This window comes from Tamandua tetradactyla, chromosome 1 (assembly GCF_023851605.1).
Source record: "Tamandua tetradactyla isolate mTamTet1 chromosome 1, mTamTet1.pri, whole genome shotgun sequence".
Taxonomy (NCBI): Eukaryota; Metazoa; Chordata; class Mammalia; order Pilosa; family Myrmecophagidae; genus Tamandua; species Tamandua tetradactyla.
Window position 1 is genome coordinate 231,258,737 of NC_135327.1, and position 25,519 is coordinate 231,284,255.

A 25,519-nucleotide genomic window follows, 5' to 3' on the forward strand; every position below is an offset into this window, starting at 1 on the left:
ATACAACAATGTAGATGAAATGGACAAGTTCATACAAAGGCATGAACAACCAACTTTGACTCATGAAGAAATAGATGACCTCAACAAACCAATCACAAGTAAAGAAATTGAATCAGTCATTCAAAAGCTTCCCAAAAAGAAAAGTCCAGGACCATAGGGCTTCACATATGAATTCTACCAAACATTCCATAAAGAATTAGCACCAACTCTGCTCAAACTCTTCAAAAAAACTGAAGTGGAGGGAAAGCTACCTAATTCATTCTACGAAACCAACATCACCCTCATACCAAAACCAGGCAAAGATATTACAAAAAAAGAAAACTACAGACCAATCTCTCTAATGAATATAGATGCTAAAATCCTCAATAAAATTCTAGCAAATCGAATCCAGCAACACATTAAAAGAATTATACATCATGACCAAGTAGGATTCATCCCAGGTATGCAAGGATGGTTCAACATAAGAAAATCAATTAATGTAATACACCATATCAACAAATCAAAGCAGAAAAATCACATGATCATCTCAATTGATGCAGAGAAGGCATTTGACAAGATTCAACATCCTTTCCTGTTGAAAACACTTCAAAAGATAGGAATACAAGGGAACTTCCTTAAAATGATAGAGGGAATATATGAAAAACCCACAGCTAATACCATCCTCAATGGGGAAAACTGAAAACTTTCCCCCTAAGATCAGGAACAAGACAAGGATGTCCACTATCACCACTATTATTCAACATTGTGTTGAAGGTACTAGCCAGAGCAATTAGAGAAGAAAAAGGAATACAAGGCATCAAAATTGGAAAGGAAGAAGTTTACTATCACTGTTTGCAGACGATATGATACTATACGTCGAAAACCCGGAAAAATCCACAACAAAACTACTAGAGCTAATAAATGAGTACAGCAAAGTAGCAGGTTACAAGATCAACATTCAAAAATCTGTAGCATTTCTATACACTAGTAATGAACAAGCTGGGGGGAAATCAAGAAACGAATCCCATTTACAATTGCAACTAAAAGAATAAAATACCTAGGAATAAATTTAACTAAAGAGACAAAAAACCTATATAAAGAAAACTACAAAAAACTGTTAAAAGAAATCACAGAAGACCTAAATAGATGGAAGGGCATACCGTGTTCATGGATTGGAAGACTAAATATAGTTAAGATGTCAATCCTACCTAAATTGATTTACAGATTCAACGCAATACCAATCAAAATCCCAACAACTTATTTTTCAGAAATAGAAAAACCAATAAGCAAATTTATCTGGAAGGGCACAGTGCCCCGAATTGCTAAAAGTATCTTGAGGAAAAAAAACGAAGCTGGAGGTCTCATGCTGCCTGACTTTAAGGCATATTATGAAGCCACAGTGGTCAAAACAGCATGGCATAAAGATAGATATATCGACCAATGGAATTGAATAGAGTGCTCAGATATAGACCCTCTCATCTGCAGACATTTGATCTTTGATAAGGCAGTCAAGCCAACTCACTTGGGACAGAACAGTCTCTTCAATAAATGGTGCCTAGAGAACTGGATATCCATATGCAAAAGAATGAAAGAGGACCCGTATCTCACACCCTATACAAAAGTTAACTCAAAATGGATCAAAGATCTAAACATTAGGTCTAAGACCATAAAGCAGTTAGAGGAAAATGTAGGGAGATATCTTATGAATCTTATAATTGGAGGTGGTTTATGGACCTTACACCTAAAGCAAGAGCACCGAAGAAAGAAATAAATAAATGGGAGCTCCGCAAAATTAAACACTTTTGTGCATCAAAGAACTTCATCAAGAAAGTAAAAAGATGGCCTACACAATGGGAGACAATATTTGGAAACGACATATCAGATAAAGGTCTAGTATCCAGAATTTATATGGGATTGTTCAACTCAACAACAAAAAGACAGCCAATCCAATTACAAAATGGGAAAAAAACTTGAACAGACACCTCTCAGAAGAGGAAATACAAATGGCTAAAAGGCACATGAAGAGATGCTCAATGTCCCTGGCCATTAGAGAAATGCAAATCAAAACCACAATGACATATCATCTCACACCCACCAGAATGGCCATTATCAACAAAACAAAAAATAACAAGTGCTGGAGAGGATGTGGAGAAAGAGGCACACTTATTCACTGTTGGTGGGAATGTCAAATGGTGCAACCACTGTGGAAGGCAGTTTGGCGGTTCCTCAAAAAGCTGAATATAGAATTGCCATATGACCCAGCAATACCATTGCTAGGTATCTACTCAGAGGACTTAAGGGCAAGGACACAAACGGACATTTGCACACCAATGTTTATAGCAGCGTTATTTACAATTGCAAAGAGATGGAAACAGCCAAAATGTCCATCAACAGACGAGTGGCTAAACAAACTGTGGTATATACATACGATGGAATATTATGCAGCTCTAAGACAGAATAAACTTATGAAGTATGTAACAACATGGATGGACCTAGAGAAAATTATGCTGAGTGAGTCTAGCCAAAAACTAAAGGACAAATACTGTATGGTCTCGCTGATATGAACTGACATTAGTGAATAAACTTGGAATATGTCATTGGTAACAGAGACCATCAGGAGATAGAAATAGGGTAAGATAATGGGTAATTAGAGCTGAAGGGATACAGACTGTGCAACAGGACTGGATACAAAAACTCAGAAATGGACAGCACAATACTACCTAATTGTAATGTAATTATGTTAAAACATTGAATGAAGCTGCATGTGAGGTATGGTTTTTTTTTTCTCTCTATTATCATTTTATTTCTTTTTCTGTTGTCTTTTATTTCTTTTTCTAAATCGATGCAAATGTACTAAGAAATGATGAATATGCAACTATGTGATGATATTAAGAATTACTGATTGTATATGTAGAATGGAATGATTTCTAAATGTTTTGTTAGTTAATTTTTTTTTAATTAATAAAAAAAAAACCTATTATAAAGCCACAGTGGTCAAAACAGCATAGTACTGGCACAAAGACAGAAGCATTGACCAATGGAATTGAATCTAGAGTGCAGAAATAGATCACCAAATCAATGGTCAACTGATTTTTGACAAGGCCCCCAAATCCTCTGAACTGGGACAAACTAGTCTTTTCAATAATTGCGCACAGAAGAACTGGATATCAATAGCCAAGAGAATGAAAGAGGGCCCCTATCTCTTACATCCTACACAAAAAATAACTCAAAGTGGATCAAACACTTACTTATAAGAATTAGCACCATAAAGCTTCTAGAAGAAAATGTATGGAAGCATCTTCAAGACCTAGTAATAGGAGGTGGCTTCGTAAACTTTACACTCAAAGGACAAGCAAAAAAAGAAAAAATAGATAAATGGGAACTCCTCAAAATCAAATGCTTCTGCACCTCAAAAGACTTTGTCAGAAAGGTGAAAAGGCAGCCAATTAAATGGGAGAAAATATTTGGAAATCACATATCAGACAAAGGTTTAATTTCCTGTGTATACAAAGAAATCGTACAACTCAACAACAAAAAAACAAACAACCCAATTATAAAATGGGCTAAATATATGAATACACATTTTCTGAAGAGCAAATACAGCTAGCTCAAAAGCACATGAAGAGATGCTCATTTTCATTGGCTATAAGGAAAATGTAGATCAAGACTGCAATGAGATACCACCTCACATCTATAAGAATGGCTGCCATTAAACAAACAGGAAACTGTAACTGTTGGAGAGGATGTTGAGAAACTGGGACACTTATGCACTGCTGGTGGGAATGTATAATGGTGCAGCCATTATGGAAGATAGTTTGGCATTTCCTTGAAAACTAAATATCAAGTTGTCCTGTGACCCAGATATAGCACTACTTGATATATACCCAGAAGAGCTGAAAACAACCACACCAACAGACATTTGCACACCAATGTTCATAGCAGCATTATTCAGAATTGCCAAAAGATGGAAACAAACCAAATGCCCATCAACAGAGGAGTGGATCAACAAAATGTGGTATATACATACGATGGAGTATTATGCAACAGTAAGAAAAAATGACGTCCTGAAGCACATGACAAGATGGGTGAGCCTTGAGGACATAATGCCAAGCGAAATTAGCCAGACACAAAAGGATAGATACTGTATGATTCCATTTTTATGACCAGCATAAAGGTATAATCAGAGGCTTATACTACAGTATATAGGGGACTTAGTGATACATAGAAGCTAGAGATGGGTGAACCATTAGCTAATCAGGTTGTAGTGCAATGTAAGGGAATAGATAGGAGCGAAGGTGGTTCTCTAGTGGGTCAAGATGTAATATTACCACATTGAAGATGAACAATATTGAAAGGGGTGTGTAGAGCTACATGTCCCAATGATTCACACTAGAAATATGAATTAGTTCTCAAAGAATTACTTCAAAGATACGATTCTTGTATAAAGAATGTTTAAGTACAGGGTACAGGGAGAAAACTGCTATTGCATGCTATGAGCTATGTTGAAAAGGAAACCATCAGCACTACCACAGCAATAGCAGAGGTAAATAATGGGGTGAAGGACAAGAGGTAAGAGGAGGTTTAGATTGTCTATTTGGTGAGGGTGTGTTTATTGGTTTTCTTTCTCTTGGGAACAATGAAATTATCTAACATTGACAATGTTGATGGACTGGACTTTGGGCCCTCTACATGACGCCCAATGAATGCAGGTGGCTAAAGCAGATTGGCGAATGATGGTGTATACTTATGAATGAAGGTTGTGCTGCTATAAAAACGAAGTCATGAGGCATGCAATAATATGAATGAATATGTGGGACATTCAGTGACACAAAACAAGCCAGAAACAAAAGAACAACAATGGTCTGGTCACCTTTAGAAAATGCTTATAAGAAAACAGGGGCTTAGATTGCAAGCTTTTAGAGCAGACACATTAAGTCCAGAGTGGTGATTATTATTTCTGGATTTTGAAAGGCTGTTTTACATATATAACCTGATATTTAGAGATAAGAATGAAGCCGATCAGGTTGGGGTTAAGGTAATTCAGAACATAGGGGTAAGGAAGACAGTTCTATATTTTAGAGCCACAGATACTCTTTGAGATCAATGGAAGAAAGGTTTCTTTGATCTGGAACTGAAATTTTCTGTAGTGCATATTCTAATTCAATCTACCTGTATAGCTCACTTGAACAACTGAAACACAGGGAGCACAGAATAAGAAAGAGGTCCTTTAATCCTGTATAGATTATTTTGATGCCTGGAAATGTCCTAGAGTATATTAGGCAGATAATCAAAAAGTATTGGCAAAGTCCCCTGAGGAAGAGGAGAAAGAACATGGAATTATTAAACCTTACCATCAGGGAGTCCCTGATATTTTGTCAAACTTTAGGGACACTCAAATCAATAGGCCATGCCCTCGATCATGAGGATTACTCTTGTGAAGCTTATGTAGGTAGCGGAGAAGCTTAGACTACCTATAGGCATGCCTAAGAGTTACTTCTGGAGGACCTCTTTTGTTGCTCAGATGTGGCCGCAGTTTCTCTAAGCCCAGCTCTCCAAGTGAAATCATTGCACTCCCCCCTACATGGGACATGACATCCAGGGGTGAAAGTCTCCCTGGTGATGTGGGAGATGACTCCCAGGGATGAATTCAGACCTGGCACCCTGGGATCAACAATTTCATCCTGACCAAAAGGGGGAAAAGAAGTGTAATTAATAAAGTATCAGTGGGGCAGACCACAGTGGCTCAGTGGGAGAATTCTCGACTGCCATGCCAGAGACCCGGGTTTATCTTCTGGTGCCTGCCCATGTAAAATAATAAATAAATAAACTATCAGTGGCAGAGAGAGTTCAAATAGAGTCGAGAGGCTACTCAGGAGGTTGCTCTTACACAAGCTTCAGGTAGACCTTGCTACCTATCATAACCTGCCAATGCCTAACCAGGACCATTCCAGCCAATTCTAAAGAACAAGTTGGGCAATATGTAAGATATCACAAGGGTTTCAGGCACTAGAGTAACTTTCAGAAATCTGCAACCTCCAGATGGGTCCCTGGTTCAAATAAGTCTTGAAACCTAGCCCAGCCTCTCCAGAAATCAGATAGTTCCATCTCCCTACCCCATATTAGTGACAGACCCTTCCAATGTGAAAAATTTAGAATTGCCATAGCCCAAACACCCCTAAAGAGAGGAATGGAAAGGTCAGAGGTGATGGTGGAATTATACAGAGAAGATAGGATTTAACAAATAAATATGAATTCTGAATCATTAAATGGATATGTCTTTTAATCTCTAGTATTTTAGAGCAGCTAGAAGTAAAAACCTAAAATTGTGAAATTATAACCCATATCAAAGTCTGAAATATGTTCTACAACTAATTGTGGTGCTGTGCTTTGAAATGTGTAGCTTTTTTGTATATATGTTATTTTTCATAAAAAAAGAAAAAAGTCGATTGTGATGATAAAAAAAATATTTAAGCCCTCTAACCTCCTATATTCTGGAGCGACAAGAAGGAAAAATATAAGAGGATCGTATGGTAGCCCAAGATAAACTCTGGGATCTGTCCTGTACCTACTTGTTAGAGAGTGCTTTGAAACTCCTGCTTTTTTATTTCTTTGCTTTGTATGTATGTTACACTACACAACACAGAGTTAAAAAAAAAAAGAAAAAGAAGCATCTGCAGCCATCCCAGACATGACAGTGGTGGCCTGAGCTGGTCCTGAGCCTGATGAGAGCTGTGGATTCAGGATCTACCAGAAGCTGAGGACTGGACCAATTTCCTAATGTGGTCTAAACATCTAGAGATGGATCATTATTTCCTGAGCTAGTGAGTGAGGAACGGTGGCTAGATGGAGCATTCAATCCCATTCCCTTCATGTTGGGCTTCCAGAAAGGGGTTTGGCTTTCAGAAAAGTTCTGTGGGAGCCACTGTGCAGAGGGCTGGAGAGGTCCATCCTGCTGGAAGACAGGTGTAGGGTCTGAGCTGTGCCTCAGAGCTGCCCCGGGTGTGACGGGAAGGCTGTGCTCTCCCAGGAGATGGAGCAGGGCTGCAGGTGGCACTATCAGCACTGCAGAGCACTGCTGGGAGGTCAGAGAGGTCAGGCCACTGGGAGGCCAAGCCTGGGTGCCTGGGGCACGGTGCAAGGGTTTGACGTCCAGTCCTACCAAGTCCCACCTCACCTGCTGGGAAGAGTACCCCCCAGGAGAATTACTCAACGTCTGAGGTGGGTCTTGTGGGTTTTAAAAGGGCATTTTTCCCTTCTATCTTTGAGATGCCTTTAGACAGCCAAGTGGAGATTCAAAGTGCTTTGTACAAGGGACTCAGAGAAGGGGATATAATATGGGAACATGTCTTCAGCTGATCACGGATAAGACCGTGGGATATGGAGAGGAAACAGCTGACAGTAATCCTTAGGGATATTTAAAAGGCAGCCTGAAAATAAAACATCATTGAAGGTCACTGAGAGGTTAATACAAGTCTGCAAAATAATGTAATTATAAGGCAACCAGCTTGCTTATTAGAAAACATAATGAAATTAAACTTTAATTTCAGGCATGATTTCCTGCTATTTTGCAGGAGATGAGACAATCCAATCATTTAAACCTGGTTTCTACTTTCGTAAAGATTTTAAGACTAGTTGCTAGCAAAGATTTACAACATTCTTTTTCAGAGTGAATAGATTTGACAAACAGAATGGACACAAGGGCCTTTTGGAATATTTGTGGAAATGAAACGTTGATTTCCAAGTGAAGAGGTTTAGAAATATTCAATATACTGAAATATTTTCTCTTACCGGGGTGGAGGATGCACTCCATAAATGACAAATCATCGATTGCGATGTCTCCTGTGAAGCCGTCCCCCACTGAGGCTTCCACCAGAATCTAAGAAAAATATAAGAACGTTGTGACATTGGGAAAGAAATGAATCTATGGAGCCTGTCTTAGTCTGTGGGGGCTGCTATGACAAATGCCACACGTGGGTGGCTTAAACAACACTGGGTTTACTGGCCCACAGTTTTGGAGGCTGCAAGTCCCAAATCTAAGTAGCGAGAGGAGCCTGCTCTCTCTGATGCCTGTGGATTTCCCATGGTGGCTCGAGTCTCCTCCAATGCACGGCCAGCGTCTCTTCCACCATGGTCCGTGTCTCTGTGTAGATTCCTCACTGCATAAAGACTCCAGTCTTATTGGAATACGGCCAACCAGATTTGGTTTGGCCTCACCTAAAGAAGATCTTCAAAGATCCTATTTACAAATGAGTGTACCCACGGGATCAGCATTTAGGACGTAGGCATGTATTTGTGGGGACACAAGTCCATTCACAACAGACTCTTGTAGTCAGAAAGAACTCAGCAGCTTCCTAGAACAAAGCAGTTCCAACCGACTAAAACCAACGCTTTGCAGAAGCCTCCGTCAGGGATGCCCACCGCCTCTTGGATAAGAAGCCCCCATTTCATTGGGTGCACTGGCCTTGGGAAGCCTGTTCTACTTCTAGTCAGCTGTAATTTTCTGGAATTTCAATATATCAAATTGATACCTACTTCCCAACTGTTAGTTCTAGACGTGCCCTGTGCCCCTCTGATCCTCTTAGTATTAGAAGGCAAATAACTGCCTCCTCCTCTACCTGTGCCTTTGCCCCAGAAGTTCACCTGTTTTCAGGTTGTCTCTATATCCTTCTGGGTTTGCTTCCAGAGTTACTTATGAGGCTGTGTGTTTTTAAAGCCTTTACATCTTTCTCATGGACCTTATGCAGTGACAGTGTGTGAAAGTGTGTGATCATGACCAGCTCTGCTTCACAGCCATGACACATTCCCCAGGAGCGCACAGATGGCCCCGTGCCAACACGGGCTCCGTGATGCCACCACGACTCTGGTAAGAACCCTGACTGCCCCTGAGCGCCGCAGGCTGCGGCTGTGCCACACTTACTGTAATAGAATTAATCATGATGGATTACTTTAATACTTATGCAAATGTGTTACATATTCAATGAGAACCCCATTGGAATTTAATAATTAAGAACTTCAAGCAAACTCAACTTTAAAAACACATTCTTTCTCCCACTGTAATATGAACAGATTCCTTTATCCTCACAAATTCTACATGTCAGGGGTGAACTTTTGTTTCATTTTGCAGATTCTATCCTCCACTGGAAATGGTTACGTAGACTTTTTTATGATCTTGTTGAAGGAGAGAAAGTCATAAAAGTTCAAAGGATGAGCTCAAACTCCCTGACCTCCTCCCCACTACTTTCTGGCACTACCAAGATTTTCTCCCCGTTAATAACAAAGGGAACTGATCAACTGGAAGAAGCCTTATGAATCTGGTGAATCGGCAAATATACATAGTTCATCAGTCATCCACTAAAGGACATTTAATGGGGTTGCACAGAAGATGTCCTGTTACGATGCACTGAATAACTCCAAATAAAAATACATTCTTCCTGTCACCCCTAGCACAATTAAAGGAAATATCACAGGCAGAGAAAATAAAAATGCACAAAGGATGCTCAGTACAAAATCATGTGGTAATTCTCAATAAACAACAAGCCAGCACCCAGAAATTGGCTAAGCACATTGTAAGAAATACCTTTTGCTTTCTTTAAAGCAAAAACTCTGTAGTTGGGTGAACAACGGGCAAAAGGCATCAGCACCGGCTAATACTACATTACTCAATGCGCTGTAACAAGAAGCGTATCTACCACTGCAGTACAATCAGGACACACCAAGAATGGGCTCAAAAAAAAAAAAAATACAGGGAAAAAGAAAAACTAGAAGAGAAATAGGAACAAAATCTATCACTTGGCCACACTGCTCATAATTATTAATTTATTAATGAGATGGGACAGGAAGCTGATATCCGAATCCCCAGGTTTTGCTGTACAAATGAGTATCCGCAAGCTGACTCTGGGGATGTATATGCCGACACAGCTCCGGTCCAGAGGGGCCTCAACCACTGTGAACTATTCTTTGCATTGTCTTTATGTGGTCACCAGTCAAATAATTGGTCATTTCTGAAAATCACGGACCAAATCTGCAACCGACACCCCTGATGAGAGGCTGTCCACCCAGGTGTCACTCCTGGGGCTGTTACTTCACCTGTCATGAGAAGTATTTCGATGCTGCCTCCATCAATATTGAAAGCCAATGGGGAGACACAGAAATCACCTGATCGGAAGATGCTGGGCCCTTTCCCATACCACAGTTAAACCACAGTTCTTACCTTAAATATTGCCATTCTTGAAAATTAATGAACAGCGGTTGTTTTAAGTTTAACTATGAAAAACGTCAATTTGTCTAGCTGCAGTCCCAGCCTCTTCTGAATATTTAATTCAGCCAGCCATTTAAAAAGTGAAAGCCTTCATGACCATAAATCACATCTCGAGAATAAAGCTACAAATGTTAACATTTAACTCCCCCTTACCCTATATTTGATTTAATCTTGCAAAAAGCTTTGCAAATTATCCAAAGAAAAAAGTCCTAAGAAAGTATTCACAAAACAGAGCAAAGCCAAGGAAAACATCTGTATTTTACAAAACTCACTTTCATATCTGGTATTTTTCCCAGAACGAATGGAGGGATATTAAAATGTGAACATTAAATATTTTATGCAAGTCAATATTGCCATTCTGGAAATTAGGGAGGCCAAATTTTACTCCTAGGTTTCATTAATACCTTACTGAATGAATTAAAAGGCAATTGAAAATTCCACTTTAGTCTAAACGACCTGCTCTATCTGCAGAGGCCAAATGTACTTACACTGGAACTTTCATTGGCTTGGAGATGTTATGACGTGAACTGGCTCTTCTAAGTTTTTCTTTTCATAGCGCTGCTGGGTGCCCCAGATAAAGGTGGAGTGGTCTTCCAAGCCACAGTGGAGCTCTAAGTTCTAATCCAACCAAGGCTCAAACATTACTAAGGCCCTAGAGACTTGCCTGAGTCTACCTTCCTAGATATTTAGGAAGCTGTACTTATTGATCCACATTTAAAATTATGTGGAAATAACTGGCATCTCATATATATATATATATATAGTTGTTTCAGCCTCCATTAACTCATAAGAAAAAGTGGAATTACCTCTACCTGCTACCTACTATCCATTTATTGCAGATATTTAGAAAATTCCATAATAATGTATCAATTTTAATATAATGTGTACCCTCAAAGGGACTGTAAATAAAGGAATTCTTACTTAACATTTATATAAATAAACTACAAAACATACCATGCAGAGTAACTGGAACTCCCAAGCATTGCTGGTTGGATTCCAAAATGGTAGAATCACTTTGGGAAGTAGGTTGGCAGTTTCTTATAAAACTAAACATCAACTTCCACATGACTTAGCAATCCCACTAATTCTAGGTATTTGTGTATCCCAAAGATACACAAAGGCAAGTGACTACACAAAATACTGTACAGAAGCAACATTAATAATCTCCAAAAGTTGGATAAAGCCCAAATATCCCTCAATTGATGAAGGGAGAAACAAACTGTGGTATATTTGTACAGTGGAATGCTACCTAGCAACAAAATGGACAAACTACTGATACATGCAGCAAAACAGATGAATCACAAAAGCATTATACTGAGACAAAGAAAGCAAACTCAAATGGCTATGTGCTTTAGGAATCCATTTATATTACTTTCTAGAAAAGGCAGGGCTATGGGGAAAGAAGTCCATCTATGCCCATCTATGTCTCCAGGGCATGGGGGTGGAGTGAGGGCACTGGCCACAGTGGTGTGGGAACTGTGGAGGATGGTAGAAATTGTCTCTATCTTCATTGTGATAGTGGTTACACAAATAGACTGTATAAATGTGTTGAAATTCATAGAACTGCTTAATGAAAAAAGGATGAATTTTGCTGCATACAAATAATACCTCAATAAACAAAAAATGATTATTCTATACTTATTGCCATAAATCATCTCAACTTTTAATTTCACATTTTTTGAATTGCTAATTTAGTGCATGGAATTTTATAACTAGCATATAGTAATTTCAAGCATCTTGTCTATTTTTCAATTCAGAGACAAGGAAATTTACTTAAGTCTCTTATTCTCCACTAATGATTTTCTAGACAACAAATATATTTGTTTTCTCTTGCACTTACTGATGGTATCCACTAACTTTTTTTGTTGTTGCTGGGGGGGGGGGGGGGTGGCGGGGCGTGCACGGTCTGGGAATCGAACCCGGGTCTCCGCGTGGAAGGCGAGCATTCTACCACTGAACCATCCATGCACCCATCCACTTACTTTTCATTTAGTTTTCCCATAACTAAAATCGCAGAAACCAACAAACTGAAAAGCATGATAATAAGATGTCATTTAAGTTTTTACAACTGACTAGCAGCTCAAATAGTCAAACTCCCATGAACATCCAGACAGCTATCCAATATCTTGCCATATAACCTAAAAAAAAACCTAGAACATCAGATGAAAATCTCAAATTTTCTGGGCTAATACTTAGGAGAATACTAGAGAGACTCAACATAAAGTGTTTTTAGTTTCCTTTGAAATTTTTATATGACGCTGTCATCTACTTTGTGGAATAAAGCTCAGCTTTGGAAGGACAAATTCTCCCTCTCTATCTCGCTGGCTGGATCAGATAGACATATTGATGCAGAGTAACCAGAATTTTCCAATTATTACACTAGACATATGGTAATTATTAATCATTAAACATTGGCATAAGAGCCATCTCTAAACTGCATGAGGGCTGGGCCCAGAAGTGGGTAATAAAAATAAAACTGTGGTACTAGCAGAGATGAAATAAGATGCTGAAACAGCTAAGTAGGTTAGGTACTACAAAAGGATTATTAGAAAGAAAGAATTCGATGCCCACTAATCTGACAGAATTCCTATTTTGGGGAAAAATCATGGCAAATTTTTGTTGATCTTTTGACATTCTGGTGCATTTCTTCTTAGCTAACATCTTATAGTTTCTGGACATCTAAGATTGTGTTTTTTGCTTAGTAAAGAAACGGGAGTGCCCAGCTTGGCTTCCTGCCACGTTTCCATGGTAACCAGGGAGAAAAGCCCTTGTCGTGTCCTCAGGGGCCTCTAGGATGGAGACCACTAAGCCGTGAGGCCTGAGCTGGACCCAGATCACAGAGTCAACTTTGGCCCAAACAATGCTTTCAGGTCAAACAGGTGGACCATAGTTTAAAACTAGGGTATTTCCCAAGAAGGCACGGCTTCCCGTTCACCACAGTCCCCACCGCTCCCGCCGCCCACCAAGGCCGAGCTGAGCGCCCGCCGTCATCCGGCACGTGGCCTGCGCTCATCCACTGTCGCGTCCCTGCTTCGCACGTCTTTGTGCACGTCGGGTCAGCCACCGCAAAGGGTGTCACACTGCACCTTCCTCCAAGGTAGCCGTGCAGTTGCACACGCGTGTACAGACAGCAGATCCCAGACGCCTGGGTTAGCGAGAGGAAAAGTTAGAGAGCTGCCTCGTTCTCCTGCTCCCACGAGGAGGGTGAAATGCTGACGTGGGTCTGCGGTGGGCTGTGCACGGAGACCAGCCCTAGAGCCAGCTGCTGTGGGGGCTGCCGCACGCCTGTCGGTCCTGACCTTCCCTTCAAAGGGGAGTCAGCGTCTCCAGGGAGGGGCAGGAGGCCGAACCGTGCAGCGACTCAAGAAGCCCTCAGAGAATTTCCCTCCCACTGCAGCTGGACGGTGCTGGGCCGTTCTGTATTTAACTTGTGGGAGCCCTGTGACCCCTAAGTCCTTCCTGATGTATATGAACATGCAACTATTTACACAAATCTAGCCTCCTTTACCCTATATTATTTTTCATTTTATAATTTATCTTCATTTCATTCCAGCTGACTGAAGGAATACATAAGAGGAGAAAATGCATATATTAATGGTGTACTCAGAACGGCTTGAATTGGTCAGTCTTGTGGAGAGAACCACCTCTCTGCTGCAAGGTCATTTTCCACCACAAAGTCTTTCCCAGGTGCTGTGCCCAAGACAAGATCAAAACATCCAGGGGCAAGGGAATCGGGAGGAAGGAAGGTCACTGAGCGCTTCTCATTCTGTTTCTTTAGAAAGATCTCTCCCTGCTATTCTTGGATGAGAGAGACGATACCTAGAAAAGACAGCTCCTTTGTATCCAGGCCATATAAACGGATTTACTGTTTTGACAGGACTTGCAAACCTCAAAAATTATTTCAGCTACATTCTCTGTCACTGCGGATGGATAAGAAAGCCCAAAATGTGGATAAGTCATTTTTTACCTCCTATATACAGGGGCTTCCTGGAGCTTGCCTAAGTGGATTTTAAAAGGGATAAATGTAGATCAATTTGAAACTTGAAACTCTGCAATCACAGCAGTTGTTTGAGAGCCCTCTGGGGCCTCATAAACCATTTAATCCATTTCACACCTGGGCTAGTATCTGAAAGAAGACAAAGGGTTCCCAATTTCCCCAGTTCTGAGAACTCACAGGGAACCCAATGGAATGAAGAATACAAAGAAACACTCCATTGAAAAGGTCTGGTCAATGTTAGAGAAGAGTGAAGAGGATTTAGAACATTTGATTTAAAAGTTCAGAAAAGTGTTTTGATAACTTATATATGGGGTAATAAGAGTACAATAAGATTTTAATAGGATAAAATGGGATACAGTCCAAGTGATTGATACACAGATGCCAAAATTAAAGTCTCATTTAAGAAGCATCATTCTAAAATTCTGAATGTCATTTTTTCAATCAACAAGTTAAGTTTTTATCCTCAATACCATTAAAGGTCTTATTCAGAGAAACAGAATTGCAGTTTATTATCCTTATTATAAAGATGCATGGAATCTACCATTTTTCTAAGAGGCGATTTAAAACTGATTCAGACCCCAAGCAAGACGAATCAGATCAGCGATATGAACCTCACCAACAACCACGTTCATCCTGTGCCCTCCCCTCCAGTTCTACACCCCGTAGTACCCCCGTTAGTTATCAGTTACCGCGGCTTAGATGTCACTGCCTCAGAGAAGCCTTCCTTGACTACCCAAACTGAAGCGACTCCCTTTTGTGAACTTCTTACACTTTGTTTTCCTTTAACCATTTTTGTAACTTTACTATTGTTCTAGTTTGCTAGCTGCCAGAATGCAACACACCAGAGACGTATTGGCTTTTATTAAAAGGGGATTTATTTCGTTAGTTCTTCAGAGGAAAGGCAGCTAACTTTCATCTGAGGTTCTTTCTTACATGGGAAGGCACAGGATGGTCTCTGCTGGTCTTCTCTCCAGGCCTCTGGGTTCCAACAGCTTTCCCCGGGGTGATTCCTTTCTGCATCTCCAAAGGCCGGGGCTGAGGTGCGAGTGCTGAGATGAGGAATGCTGAGCTGCTTGGGCTGTGCTACATTGCGCTCTCTCATCTAAGCGCCAGCCAGTTAAGTCAAACATCATTCATTGCAGCAGGCACGCCTCCTAGCCAACTGCAGATATAATCAGTAACAGACGAGATTCACGCACCATTGGCTCATGTCCACAGCAACAGAACTAGGTGCCTTCACCTGGCCAAGTTGACAACTGAATCTAACTACCACAACTATAAACCTAAAATTACTTAAATAAAAAAGGTTAAAAAAAAATCAAATCCTAGGCTGATAATTATTTTCTCCTGGCATTTTGAGAATGTGTTTCCACTGTGTCCTGGTACCTATTAGGAAGTCAAGGCTCAAACTAACTGTCATTCCTTTACAGAAATTTCTCTTCTTTATAGTTGCTTAGATGTGGACATCTGCTTGAGTGACCTTTTTTGGAACCCATGTATTTGAGAATTAGTATTTTTCTTTAATTCTAGAGATTTGAGCAATTTGCCTCTTCAGATATTGCCCCTCCCCCGTTCTCTTTCTTCTGCACTTCTAGAGCAGTGACAGGCGTGTGCCAGGCTTTCCTACACTGTCTTCCATGCCTCTGAACATCTCTGTCCAATATTCCATCTCTTCTGTCTTTAAACGCTGACCCCACGTGGCTCCCTGGGGCAGGATACCCTAACCTGGAATCTAATTATGTAAGATTTTGTGTATTAAATGCCCATCGCCTCCCAAACCTTTGAGGACAGGCTCCATGAGAATCACTGGGGGCCCAGAATTGGTCATATGGCTCTTAGCACAGAGACCACACAGAGAAAGCAATTTCTTCTTTCCAGGTGAAAATGAAACTTCTAATTTCAACCGAAACTACTGATGCTACTCTGGATATTAAAACACATCCTCTACATGTTCCACCTGGCACACAATTATCATCAACAGAAAAGTGCAAAATATGTCACTCTGCCCTGTGCCTTACACTGCACATCTAAACTGCTGACAGGTCCTTCTCATCCTTTCTTTTACAACTCCCAGGTGGCTTCTCTTCCTTACCCAGCCTTGTTCCCAGATTCCAACGTAATTCTTCCAGTACTTACACGGCTTTGCAGTGCCCCCCCTTCCCATTTCTAAATTTACTTAAATCTAATTTCAGATCCTCCCCCTCAAACTTCAGTATTTCTCAAGCATCATTTTCTATCCTGAATACTATAAATTTCATTTGTTAGAGGACTTTCTTTTCAATTATTAATACGTATTTGATAGCATGTCTGCTATAGGCAGCCTTGCAAACTTAAAAAATATCCATAATTTTAGCTCTGAATGGGGCCTTAGAGAGCATTTAAAATTCAACATCCTTATTTTACATTTGAGTAAAAGAGAGCCAAAAAGTTAAATAATTCGCCCCTAGGTCCACAGTTAATACCGCCAGTAAAATGATATCCAAACCATTAAAAAAAGAGTCTCACTCTTGGCTGGCTTAAAAGTCCAAATGCTTTAGTCAGATTTTCACTTTCCTGTTGTCTTTCTACTTTTACTGGACTTCTAAGCTTTTTTACTGATCGGACAGTTGACCATGTTAAATGACAGAAGCTATGTGAATTTCACGGAGAACCAATTTCGAGAGTTGAGTTCAGATAATTATTAATTCTAATATTGGTAATTTATTACTAATATTACCTTAATTTTAGTACTATCTTCTGCACATACTGCAATTTGATTTTTAACACCACTTTAATATTCATTCTATAATTGAACTTCAAAGTCTTAATATACCTAAGCTGTCTATATATATATATATATACACTAATATTATTCTTCAAAAATAAACATTATTTCCCAATTTAAATAAAAAATAACACTTTACTTAAAACAATAATTGCTTGTGAATCCAATACTTGTAATAGCATTTTGTTCCTTCGATGTTATGGTATGTCTACAGATTCAATGCAATACTGATCAAAATAGCAACAGGCTACTTTGCAGAAATGGAAAACCTAATTATCAAACTTACTTAGGAGGGTAAGGGCTTCAAACAGCCCAAAACATCTTGAGAAAGAAGAATGAAGTGGGAGGACTTACACTTCCTGACTCTAAAGCATATTAGAAAGCCACAGGGTTAAAAAAAAAAAAAACAGCATGGTATTGGCATAAAGGTATGCATATTGATCAATGGACTCGAATAGAGAGCTCAGAAATAGACATCCAATCTATGGTCAATTGATTTTTGACAAGGCTCCCAAGTCCACACAACTGGGACAGAACAGTCTCTTCAATAACTGGTGCTGGAAGAACTGGGTATCCAAATCAAAAAGAATGAAAGAGGACCCCTACCTCACACCATTTTCAACAATTAACTCAAAGTGGATCAAAGACATAAGCATAAAAGTCAGAACCATGAAACTGTTAGAAGAAAATGTAGGGAAACATCCTCATGATCTAGTGACAGGTGGAAGTTTCTTACACTGTACACTCAAAGCACATGCAACAAAATAAAACAGATAAATGGGACCTCCTCAAAATGGAATACTTCTGTGCTTCAAAGGACTTTGTAAAGGGTGAAATTGAGATGACTCAATGGCAGAAAATATTTGGAAACCACATATCTGATAAAGATTTGATATATAAAACATATAAAGAAACCCACAGCTCAACATAAAGGCAAACAACCAAATTAAAAAATGGGCAAAAGACATGAATAGTCCCTTTTCCAAAGGAAAAAGACAAATGGCTAAAAAGCACCTGAAGAGGAGCTCATCATCACTAGATTGTGAGAAATGCAAATTAAACCACAATGAAATATCATTTCACACCTACTAGAATGGCCACTACTAAACACATAGGAAACGACAAGTGCTGGAGAGGATGTGGAGAGCCTTACCCACCACTGATGGGAATATAAAATGGTGCAACTGCTGTGCAGGATGGTTTGATGGTTCCTCAGGAAGCTACGTACAGGGTTGCCCTACAACCCAGCAATCCCGCTACTCAGGATATACCCACAGGATGTGAAAGCAGGGGCGTGAACAGACACTTGCACACTGATATTCACAGTAGCATTATTCACGATTACCAAAAGATGGAAACAACCCAAGTGTCCATCATCCAATGAATGGACAAACAAAATGTGATCTATACGCACCATGGAATATTATCAAGAAGGAGTGAAATCCTCAAGCGTGTGACAGCATGGATGAATCCTGAGGACAGTATATTGAGTGAAGTAAGATAGACACAAAAGGACAAATATTGTATGATCTCGCTAATTTGAATTAATTATAATATGTAAACTCATAGGCATAAAATATAGAATATAGGTCACCAGGAGATAAAATGCAATAAAGCATGAGAGTGGTTGCTTGATACATGCAAATTTTTAACTAGATTGAATTAAAATGTTTGGAAATGCGTAGAGGTGATGGTGGCACATTATAGCGCATATACTTAACAGTGCTGAGTCGTGGGTGAATGCGGTGGAGAGCAGAGGTTTAGAGCCACGTATGACACCAGAAGGAAAGAGGGATGGTAAAACATGGGAATGTATAACACAATGAATCTTGTGTTCTTTCATGAACTAGAATAAATATATGACACTATCACAAGGAGTTAACAGTAGGCAGGTATATGGGGAAAATGCACCTACTGCAAACCATCTTAACAGTGATAACTTAATATTCCTTCACCAGGAGTAACAAATGTACAGTACTAATACCAGTAATGGGGGGAGTGGATACGGGGTATGGGGTGTTTGGTTTGTTTTCTCTTTTCTTTTCTTTTGGAGTAATGAAAATGTTCTAAAATTGATGATGGTGAGGAATGCACAACCACGTGCCGATACTGTGAGCCATTGATTGTATACGTCAGATGACTTGTAAGGTGCATGAATATAGCTCAATAAAATTGTATTTAAAAAGTGAAAAAATGTTATGGTATATCAGTTGAAATGTGTCTTTGAGGTGTCTGTTATTGTCACATCAATGTTTAATCTACAATTACTTTTCAAATCTGATTTCTTAAAAATAAAAATCTGATTTTAAGGTTATCATTCTTATGACACATATGTGGAAATGCTTTGGTATCATCTAAACTGCTGATTTTCAAATGGCATTTGAGCATATTTTGGGTGTTAATTTTAACATAATGTGTATATTATAATGTAGCTTTAGAAGGAGAAATCTACCTCCTCAAAATTTCATGTATATCTTGTTCAGGAAAAGGCCAAAATATGTAAGTTACTTTTCTAGAGAACAGAATTACAAGAACATGATGCAAGAATAATACCCTGATACAGTCACGAAATATTTCCCATCAATTACGTGGTAAAGTGGATCATTTTAATTAAAGAGATTTAAAACTAAAATCTACTGACTAATTTACACCCTGGGTCGTTATGTTTGAATATTTAAGAGAGATTTATAAAGAAGCTGTTAAATTGTCAATCATGTTAGTGTCATTAATTTCTTAAGTGTTTTTTCTCTTGTTTTGTCTTTGGTTCTTTTGTCGGTTTGTGAAGATGCGGCAGTTACTGCCACCCACTGCTGTTTTCTATGGAAAATTTGGCTTTTCACGGAAATGTCTTCATTCAACAAGTCCATTTGCAAGAACTTTCTGGACCTTGAGTCTGAAAGATGAAGTGCATTATCTAGAATGGCCGTGCAAATTCAATTTCCTTGCCAACATAGGTGCTCAAAGTTTTGCTAAAAATCTTCATGACCATCTCCCCACACCAGGTGGGAGCCCCTCTCAGGGTGCGTGTTTGTGTGACTGGTCTGATGCAGCTGGAAACAGAAGCAGCTCTTGGCACCAGGCTGCAGCCTCTCTCCAAACCCATGCCAAGGAGCACCCACTATTGCGAGCTGCCAGACGGCTTGCTGAGTTTATTTTGTCTCCCCAGGTTGTCCTCTGTAGCTCAGTTTTTGTATTCATGCCCATCAAAAACAAATACTTATTTGTGGCAAATCTGTATATTACTTCCCTGGACAGCCCCTGTCCCTGTCCCACCAGAGGAGATCCTCCTAGCAGCTCACCTCTGTGTCATCAGCACAAGATAAGCTGGGGACCCCTTCTTTGTCCTGGCCCCCTGGTACCCAGTCCCTGCCCCCCAATGCCCAATCCCTGCCCCCAGTGCCCAGTCCCTGCCCCGGTGCCCAGTCCCTGCCCCCAGGTGCCCAGTTCCAGCCCCCCGTTGCATAATCCCTGACACCTAATGCCCAGTCCCTGACCCCAGTGCCCAGTCCCTGCCCCGGTGCCCAGTCCCTGACCCCCGATGCCCAGTCCCTGCCCCCAGGTGCCCAGTTCCAGCCCCCCATTGCATAATCCCTGACACCTAATGCCCAGTCCCTGCTCCCTGGTGCCCAGAACCTGACCCCAGTGCCCAGTCCTGGCCCCCGCCTCCATCTAAGGTGATGAGGGTTTTCAAGCAGCAACTCAAATCAGAACTCCCTTTTGAGCACAGGTCAGACAGATCAGTCTGCACCCAGGTTCCTGCCGCAGAGGGAAACCAGCCGCTGCCCCCCAGATGCCCCCCAGCTGCACCCCAGCTGCACCCCAGCTGTGCCCCAGCCCCTCCTGCTCCAGAAATTTCACCTCGGCAGTCTCCCGAGAAAGTGAACACGGGAGGAAAACACCACCTTATCAACTTAAAAATACAAATGTGAAATTTGTCTGGATAATTCCACCACCTGATCAATAAATTATGGTTATCAAGAAAGAAAATCTATCTGGGAACAAAATCAAGATCAGAAGTGTGTTAGGTGAGTAAGCTGAGTGAGGGGAGGTGTGGAACATTCTGGAGAGAGAACATTTGCAAGCTAACGTGGCTATTGTCCGCAAGTGGAAACGGGCATAGGACATCCTCTCCCTTGGGCAAAACTAAAGACAGATAAAATCTTCACCACTAAAAAAAGCTTTCATTGCAAAATCACAGTATCACAGTTTATGATGAGTCTGCTCTCTTATGCTAACTATATTTAACTTGGCATTCTTCTAATGCAAATTACACAGAGAATAAGGGTCCCTTTATGCAATTTAGGAGATAAGTTAGAATGAATAGTCACATATACAATTCATCTCAATGCATTTTTTAGATAGATTCAACACTATAAAACTGTGGAACCTAATAGGTCCCAAATTTGCCTCACTTTCAGAATCTCAGAGTCACCAGGGCTTTTGTTCCAAATACATATTCTTACTACTCTTTTGTGGAGTTCCTGGCAGGGTATCTGGGGTAGAAATAGGAATTTTGGATTGTTTTTAAAAAAACTCATGATGGTTCTGAAAATTGGGAAAGTTTAGGGACCACTAATCTAATTCAATCTCTGTGGTTAAAAAGGAAAAAAAGTAGATTGCAGAGATGGCGCAGTCCTTCACGTGATAGCTGAGATTCTACCTCGGTCTCTCCTAGCTGAGTTCCCCCACATTGTACTTCACCTGATACCTGAGATAAATAACGTACATGAACAACCATTAACCAGCTTTCCGTCCGCCCCAGCACGTGCCTGGAGAACACATGTCAGCATGGATGTATTTTTTTTTTTCAGGTTGCATTGTTTATTTTCTTTATTTTTTTTTTTATTAACGGAAAGAAAAAAAAGAAATTACCACAACATTTAGAAATCATACCATTCTACATATGCACTCAGTAATTCTTAACATCATCACATAGATGCATGATCATCGTTTCTTAGTACATTTGCATCGGTTTAAAGGAACTAGCAACACAACAGAAAAAGACATAAAATGTTAATATAGAGAAAAGAAATAAAAGTAGTAATAATAGTAAAAAAACAAACAAACAAAAAACCCTATAGCTCAGATGCAGCTTCATTCAGTGTTTTAACATGATTACTTTACAATTAGGTATTATTGTGCTGTCCGTTTTTGAGTTTTTGTATCTAGCCCTGTTACACAGTCTGTATCCCTTCAGCTTCAATTACCCATTGTCTTACCCTGTTTCTAACTCCTGCTGGACTCTGTTACCAATGACATATTTCAAGTTTGTTCTCGAATGTCCGTTCACATCAGTGGGACCATACAGTATTTGTCCTTTAGTTTTTGGCTGGACTCACTCAGCATAATGTTCTCTAGGTCCATCCATGTTATTACATGTTTCATAAGTTTATCTTGTCTTAAAGCTGCATAATATTCCATCGTACGTATATACCACAGTTTGTTTAGCCATTCTTCTGTTGATGGACATTTTGGCTGTTTCCATCTCTTTGCAATTGTAAATAACGCTGCTATAAACATTGGTGTGCAAATGTCCGTTTGTGTCTTTGCCCTTAAGTCCTTTGAGTAGATACCTAGCAATGGTATTGCTGGGTCGTATGGCAATTCTATATTCAGCTTTTTGAGGAACCACCAAACTGCCTTCCACAGTGGTTGCACCATTTGACATTCCCACCAACAGTGGATAAGTGTGCCTCTTTCTCCGCATCCTCTCCAGCACTTGTCATTTTCTGTTTTGTTGATAATGGCCATTCTGGTGGGTGTGAGATGATATCTCATTGTGGTTTTGATTTGCATTTCTCTAATGGCCAGGGACATTGAGCATCTCTTCATGTGCCTTTTGGCCATTTGTATTTCCTCTTCTGAGAGGTGTCTGTTCAAGTCTTTTTCCCATTTTGTAATTGGGTTGGCTGTCTTTTTGTTGTTGAATTGAACAATCTCTTTATAAATTCTGGATACTAGAACTTTATCTGATATGTCATTTCCAAATATTGTCTCCCATTGTGTAGGCTGTCTTTCTACTTTCTTGATGAAGTTCTTTGATGCACAAAAGTGTTTCATTTTGAGGAGCTCCCATTTATTTATTTCTTTCTTCAGTGCTCTTGCTTTAGGTTTAAGGTCCATAAAACCACCTCCAGTTGTAAGATTCATAAGATATCTCCCTACATTTTCCTCTAACTGTTTTATGGTCTTAGACCTAATGTTTAGATCTTTGATCCATTTTGAGTTAACTTTTGTATAAGGTGTGAGATACGGGTCCTCTTTCATTCTTTTACATATGGATATCCAGTTCTCTAGGCACCATTTATTGAAGAGACTGTTCTGTCCCAGGTGAGTTGGCTTGACTGCCTTATCAAAGATCAAATGTCCATAGATGAGAGGGTCTATATCTGAGCACTCTATTCGATTCCATTGGTTGATATATCTATCTTTATGCCAATACCATGCTGTTTTGACCACTGTGGCTTCATAATATGCCTTAAAGTCCGGCATCGCTAGACCTCCAGCTTCGTTTTTTTTCCTCAAGATGTTTTTAGCAATTCGGGGCAACCTGTCCTTCCAGATAAATTTGCTTATTGGTTTTTCTATTTCCAAAAAATAAGTTGTTGGGATTTTGATTGGTATTGCATTGAATCTGTAGATCAGTTTAGGTAGGATTGACATCTTAATTATATTTAGTCTTCCAATCCATGAACACGGTATGCCCTTCCATCTATTTAGGTCTTCTGTGATTTCTTTTAGCAGTTTTTTGTAGTTTTCTTTATATAGGTTTTTAGTCTCTTTGGTTAAATTTATTCCTAGGTATTTTATTCTTTTAGTTGTGATTGTAAATGGGATTTGTTTCTTGATTTCCCCCTCAGCTTGTTCATTACTAGTGTATAGAAATGCTACAGATTTTTGAATGTTGATCTTGTAGCCTGCTACTTTGCTGTACTCATTTATTAGCTCTAGTAATTTTGTTGTGGATTTTTCTGGGTTTTCTACGTATATTATCATATCGTCTGCAAACAGTGATAGTTTTACTTCTTCCTTTCCAATTTTGATGCCTTGTATTTCTTTTTCTTCTCTAATTGCTCTGGCTAGAACTTCCAAAACAATGTTGAATAATAGTGGTGATAGTGGACATCCTTATCTTGTTCCTGATCTTAGGGGGAAAGTTTTCAACTTTTCCCCATTGAGGATGATATTAGCTGTGGGTTTTTCATATATTCCCTCTATCATTTTAAGGAAGTTCCCTTGTATTCCTATCTTTTGAAGTGTTTTCAACAGGAAAGGATGTTGAATCTTGTCAAATGCCTTCTCTGCATCAATTGAGATGATCATGTGATTTTTCTGCTTTGATTTGTTGATGTGGTGTATTACATTAATTGATTTTCTTATGTTGAACCATCCTTGCATACCTGGGATGAATCCTACTTGGTCATGATGTATAATTCTTTTAATGTGTTGTTGGATACGATTTGCTAGAATTTTATTGAGGATTTTTGCATCTGTATTCATTAGAGAGATTGGTCTGTAGTTTTCTTTTTTTGTAATATCTTTGCCTGGTTTTGGTATGAGGGTGATGTTGGCTTCATAGAATGAATTAGGTAGTTTTCCCTCCACTTCGATTATGTTGAAGAGTTTGAGGAGAGTTGGTACTAATTCTTTCTGGAATGTTTGATAGAATTCACATGTGAAGCCGTCTGGTCCTGGACTTTTGTTTTTAGGGAGCTTCTGAATGACTAATTCAATCTCTTTACTTGTGATTGGTTTCTTGAGGTCATCTATTTCTTCTTGAGTCAAAGTTGGTTGTTCATGTCTTTCCAGGAACCCGTCCATTTCATCTAAATTGTTGTATTTATTAGCGTAAAGTTGTTCATAATATCCTGTTATTACCTCCTTTATTTCTGTGAGGTCAGTAGTTATGTCTCCTCTTCCATTTCTGATCTTATTTATTTGCATCCTCTCTCTTCTTCTTTTTGTCAATCTTGATAGGGGCCCATCAATCTTATTGATTTTCTCATAGAACCAACTTCTGGTCTTATTGATTTTCTCTACTGTTTTCATATTTTCAATTTCATTTATTTCTGCTCTGATCTTTGTTATTTCTTTCCTTTTGTTTGCTTTGGGATTAGTTTGCTGTTCTTTCTCCAGTTCTTCCAATTGAACAGTTAATTCCTGCATTTTTGCCTTTTCTTCTTTTCTGATATAGGCATTGAGGGCAATAAATTTCCCTCTTAGCACTGCCTTTGCTGCGTCCCATAAGTTTTGATATGTTGTGTTTTCATTTTCATTCGCTTCGAGGTATTTACTAATTTCTCTTGCAATTTCTTCTTTGACCCACTCGTTGTTTAGGAGTGTGTTGTTGAGCCTCCACGTATTTGTGAATTTTCTGGCACTCCGCCTATTATTGATTTCCAACTTCATTCCTTTATAATCCGAGAAAGTGTTGTGTATGACTTCAATCTTTTTAAATTTGTTAAGACTTGCTTTGTGACCCAGCATATGGTCTATCTTTGAGAATGATCCATGAGCACTT

At 39.6% G+C, this 25,519-nt stretch overlaps 1 protein-coding gene across 6 annotated transcripts in view; it reads right to left on the reverse strand.

The window, feature by feature from the left end:
- MALRD1 (MAM and LDL receptor class A domain containing 1) overlaps positions 1–25,519 on the reverse strand; it is a 752,096-nt gene that overhangs the window by 547,927 nt on the left and 178,650 nt on the right. For all 6 annotated transcript variants that reach the window (XM_077154409.1, XM_077154433.1, XM_077154399.1 and 3 more), the window contains exon 20: positions 7,768–7,855. In XM_077154409.1, the coding sequence (XP_077010524.1) occupies positions 7,768–7,855 (88 nt within the window). The remainder of the gene's footprint in view (positions 1–7,767; positions 7,856–25,519) is intronic.